The sequence below is a fragment of the Diaphorina citri genome, unplaced genomic scaffold (assembly GCF_000475195.1).
Source record: "Diaphorina citri unplaced genomic scaffold, Diaci psyllid genome assembly version 1.1 scaffold486, whole genome shotgun sequence".
NCBI classification, from domain to species: Eukaryota; Metazoa; Arthropoda; class Insecta; order Hemiptera; family Psyllidae; genus Diaphorina; species Diaphorina citri.
This window is the reverse complement of record NW_007377921.1, coordinates 112,623-117,417: the sequence shown is the minus strand read 5'-3', so window position 1 is coordinate 117,417 and position 4,795 is coordinate 112,623. Positions and strand designations below refer to the sequence as shown.

The following is a 4,795-nucleotide window of genomic DNA, read 5'->3' as shown; positions in this document are numbered from 1 at the left end:
AACAGTAGAAACAAAAAATGGGATTGAAGATAAGGAATTATATATTCTATTCTACAAATTTATAAATATTCTATAAATAAAATCTGTGTCATCTGGCAACCCAAACTTTGAGCAGCTCATCAATAAATTGTCTCTGATTGTTTCTCTCTATTCTAAAAAGAAAAAAATCAGGAAAATTGGGGATTTTGACTGCATTGATAGGGGATTGAAGAATCTCTTTAGAATCTTTAGATCATAATCAGAAAAAAACTTTTATTATAATTAAAAACGTCTAAATAAACAAATAAAATATGCAATTAGCTAGGGAGGGGAACATCGAAATTTCGCGGGCCGCATGCATGCGGCCCGCGGGTTGGACAAGCCTGCTCTATGGAGACCCCACGCCACTGCCAAAATTCTCCCATGTCAAAGTGCAAAACGAACCCTGCTCTCTGCACAATACGATCGCAACCTGCTCCCAACAATGCAAACTTGCATTATAATCGGAGTAAACAAAAGAGGAAAACTCAAATTTCAATAAATTCACCCCAAGTGGCATTGAATAGAGACGGAAGGAAGAGGAGGATGAGATAAAACTAAGAAGGTTACTAGGGTAAGTGTACCATTTATTCGCCCACTTAAAAAACGTACCATTTATTGGCCCACCTGCCCACATTTATTTTTCTAATTTTTGTTTTTATGACTACAATTTTTGAATAGCACTGGTTCGATAGCAGTCTTTAAGCCCTTTCTTTTGATGAAATTGGATCTTGAAAAAGTTCGTCCAGTTCAGACTTAAGTGGCGTATGGTACAGGTGGGCCAATAAATGGTACGTTTTTTAGGTGGGCGAATAAATGGTACACTTACCCTATAGCATACCCTGTTTATACTGCTAGAATGAGACTGGAAAGTCCCTTTACTCCCGCAGTCTAAACAAGGTCTTGAGGAAGTCGATCGAATTTGTATGAACGCCGGGTTATTTCAATACATATGCAATGTGCAACATTTGTTGAGGACAAAAACTATTTAAACGCCCGGCCAGCCTGGTTAGCTTAGTTGGTAGTGCGTCTGCCTAGGTAGGAATCCAGGATTTCAAATTCAAACCAAGACAAACATCCTAGGCACGCGTAGGCAATTTTCACAAAGCCCCAAAAACTTCTCTCAGGAACTTTGCGAATATCGACAATATTGAACCGAATAAAAAAAGTCCTCAAAAGAAAACGAAGAAAAAGTTTTCCAAAGAAAACAATTCAACTTCCAGACACAATAATCATATCCTCTTCCCGTTGCGGTGAAAATATTTGTTTTACTTTTTTATCTGTTTCCACAAAGAAAATACAAAACAAGAAAATTGACGATTTCTTTTTTTTACTCCTGAAAAAAAGTGGAAGCCTTTTTGGAATGGAGACAGGGGGAACATTTCTTCCCCTTTTTGGAGAATTCCGACTACAGCGGAACGGTAAGAGCAAAATCTACAAAACATCTGTGTTTGATAGACTAATAACAAATAATACATCACATCCGATAAAATGAAGAAAATATTAACTAAAGATCTCTAACTCTATAGCTCTCAAAAACAGATTTCCAAGCAAGTAGTAAGCTATAAGAGTCCCTCTTTCCAAAGGATTCAAAATAGTAATGAAACTAATGAGCTATTTCCGGTACTCTTGTTCTGTTTTTCAAGTGTTCCTAAAATTATTACGAGTAAGTTTTGTGCCGCTCTATCATTGATATCTAATTCATTTATCCTTTCATTCTTTTACCTACTTTCTTTTCTTCTTTCCAACTTCTTTCTTCTCTTCTTCTGCTCTTCCAGTCTTCCTTGTTTCTTCGGAATTATTTTTCTTTCATGTGATTGTTCTTTTCTTTTATTTATACTCTTGTTTTTGTTCAATCCATTTTGTCCGAGTATATTCCTCGTTTTTTTTTTTATTTTTTTTCTTTTTTTTTTTTTATTGTCAGATATTTCTAGAATTTAATTCGCAGGACCAAGGTCCAAATATATCTGTAAGATTTTGTTTATTATAACTGTATATTTTGTATGTTTTTAAACAATGGTTACAATTTGTACTTTCGCTAGAGAAAGTGCATTAATTTAACTTACTTCTGTAAGCAAAAGGGCAAATTTGCATTAGTTTGTTTATGGTTAATGTAAGTATGTCTTTCTGTTGGTCATATAAACATTCTCCCTTCGGTGTCATTGTAACTATTATTAGGAATTAGATTTGTAAAAGGGAGCCCTCCTATAAAGTTGACTAAGTTAGGGGTGCTTAATTTGTTATCTGTCATTTTTGAAAAAATACAAGATTCATATTCACAATTCAAAATTCAATTCTCTCTCTCTCTTCTCTCTCTCTCTCTCTCTCTCTCTCTCTCTCTCTCTCTCTCTCTCTCTCTCTCTCTCTCTCTCTCTCTCTCTCTCTCTCTCTCGTTATTTTCATATTCTGTTCCTTAATCTTTCCTTTCCTCTCTCCTTGTGTTTGAGTTTCGTCTTCCAGATTGTTGATTGAGGAGAAATCCTTATTGTTCCCTCATTTTATGACTTGAATCTCCCGATCTTCCATCGTCGTTCCCTGATTTTATTTCTTCAATAAAATCCTCGTCTTTAAATTATCATCTCCAATTTCCAACGTCAATTTATTTCTTACATTTCTTACTTTTCGTTCGACATTTTATCTGTCGTATTATAGTCTGCTTCTTTTTCTTCGTCATTCTCTTCTTGTATGGCTAGTTGGCTACAGACCGATTAGGTTAAACAACGCCCAACGTGGCTTGTAGGCAGAGCCAACCGGCCTTCGTGCTAATTACAGATTAATCAGCGAGTATTGGCCCTTGGTTTAATTAATTCTCCTGCGAAAAGAAAAGACCTAAATGAAATATCCAAAGAAAAGTCTGGGGACATTCAAGACCTCCCCCGGGTGAAATGTCTTAAAGGCTCACAGTGAAAGAAAATTTTAGTGGTTGGGTGGAAGAGCTTCTCTAGGAGAACACTGCTACTTCACAGAAAGCCATAAAAAAAGACCTACATTACATGAAATATCCAGAGAAAAGCATGCAACTCTTACCTTTTCGGATGGGCGAGTAGATGTTCAGATAGAGACAATCCTCACTCTGGTTCCTCAAATACCCGCGCAACATCTCCAACCGCGGCTGTCGCATCTTTTCCGCCCCGGGAGTCTCCGCTGCAGCGCCTACCGCACCTCCGGTCGCTCCAGCGGCAAAATCCTGCGGACACACCGGCGCGAACTTGTGCGCTGGTTTCACGTCCTTCCAGGTTTCGGGCGTTGTCGGCGGCATAAACCGGAGATTGCCGACCGGAGCCGAAGCGTACGGAATGCCGCGGAACACTTCGACCGCGTCCAGGTAGCGGTTGTCCGCGTTGATAATGACACCGGATACGTCACCGTATTTGGTGCGCACGATGCGCGGCGCAATGTAGTCGAGATAGAGGATGATGTAGATCAGCAGCTGGTATTGGTTGATGAGACGAATGCGCATGACTGCGCGGCGGAGAGGTTCTTCAAATTAAATTGATCCCAAGGGCAAGGTAAACCTAGACCCTGGACGAAATTGTCATTTTTTTCGCACTACTTATTTTCTCTATCACATATAATACATTAATATTTATCTTGAGACTTTAATGCTGTTAAATTTATGGGGACTGCTCATAGGATAAAGAATGGCTTCTAGCTCCATCGTATCAATGACATAGTTACCCACCTATTCATTAAACATTAGTTTTTATGTTTGTTAGCTACCTACACAAGTTTTACCTTCAAATACCCCTGGGTCCTCTGGTATATTCGAAAACAACACTGATTTCAAGAGAGCTTTGAGCTTCGCAACTTCACTTGTAATTATATTTATTGACTAGAGGAAGAAGAAAATTGTGATTTGCAGGGGGAAAAAGTAAATAAATTATGAATAAATTATTTCAAACCCTGAAGGTGTGCAAGCGAACGATGATTTCAAGAGAGCTTTGAGCTTCGCAACTTCACTTGTAATTATATTTATTGACTAGAGGAAGAAGAAAATTGTGATTTGCAGGGGGGGAAAAGTAAATAAATTATGAATAAATTATTTCAAACCCTGAAGGTGTGCAAGCGAACGGTGAAAAAATTAATTAGGAACAAACTTTTTTTCATTTTTATATGACCCAGAACAGATTTGACCGATTTTTTTCGCCATTAATTTTAAAAAACAAGTTTTCATTGTTGGAAAAAACTTTGAAAATTTCGAATTGAAACAAATAAATTCGCTGTGTGGGTTTGAAAGTTTGGTCGACGCGTTAATTTCCAGTCCTGAAACAGTAGAAACAAAAAATGGGAATGAAGATCAGGAATTCTATATTCTATTCTACAAATTTATAAATATTCTATAAATAAAATCTGTGTCATCTGGCAAACCAAACTTTGAGCAGCTCATCAATAAATTTGACTGCATTGATAGGGGTTTGAAGAATCTCTTTAGAATCTTTAGATCATAATCAGAAAAAACTTTTATTATAATTAAAAACGTCTAAATAAACAAATAAAATATGCAATTAACTAGGGAGAAAAAAGTCGAAATGAAACCAATCTGATCCAAGCTCAAAAAGGTAGAAGAAGGAAGAAGCCTGTAAAACAAAATGCATACGCTTAAAATCGCATTGGCGCGGCGCTGAAATACGCTTTGCAATAAATAGGTATTTAGTGAGTCATTTTTCCCGTCATCTTGCCGAGTCAAAATTTCAATGTGTTAAATCTCAAATCAAATACGTCAACACTTGAGCCCCACCATCTTATTGGTTCCAAAATATGATGACTAGGTATAACC

At 37.2% G+C, this 4,795-nt stretch overlaps 1 protein-coding gene across 1 annotated transcript; it reads right to left on the bottom strand.

The window, feature by feature from the left end:
- Positions 1 to 2,954: 2,954 nt before the first annotated feature.
- LOC103509312 (neuroligin-1-like) lies at positions 2,955 to 3,916 on the bottom strand. The gene has a single exon (XM_026823688.1). The coding sequence runs from the start codon at positions 3,476 to 3,478 to the stop codon at positions 3,008 to 3,010; it is 471 nt and encodes a 156-aa protein (XP_026679489.1). The 5' UTR covers positions 3,479 to 3,916; the 3' UTR covers positions 2,955 to 3,007.
- Between the last annotated feature and the right edge of the window lie 879 nt (positions 3,917 to 4,795).

Bases quoted from the DNA above. Each gene is read 5' to 3' on its own strand.
- LOC103509312 (XM_026823688.1), bottom strand. From the start codon at position 3,478: ATGCGCATTCGTCTCATCAACCAATACCAGCTGCTGATCTACATCATC.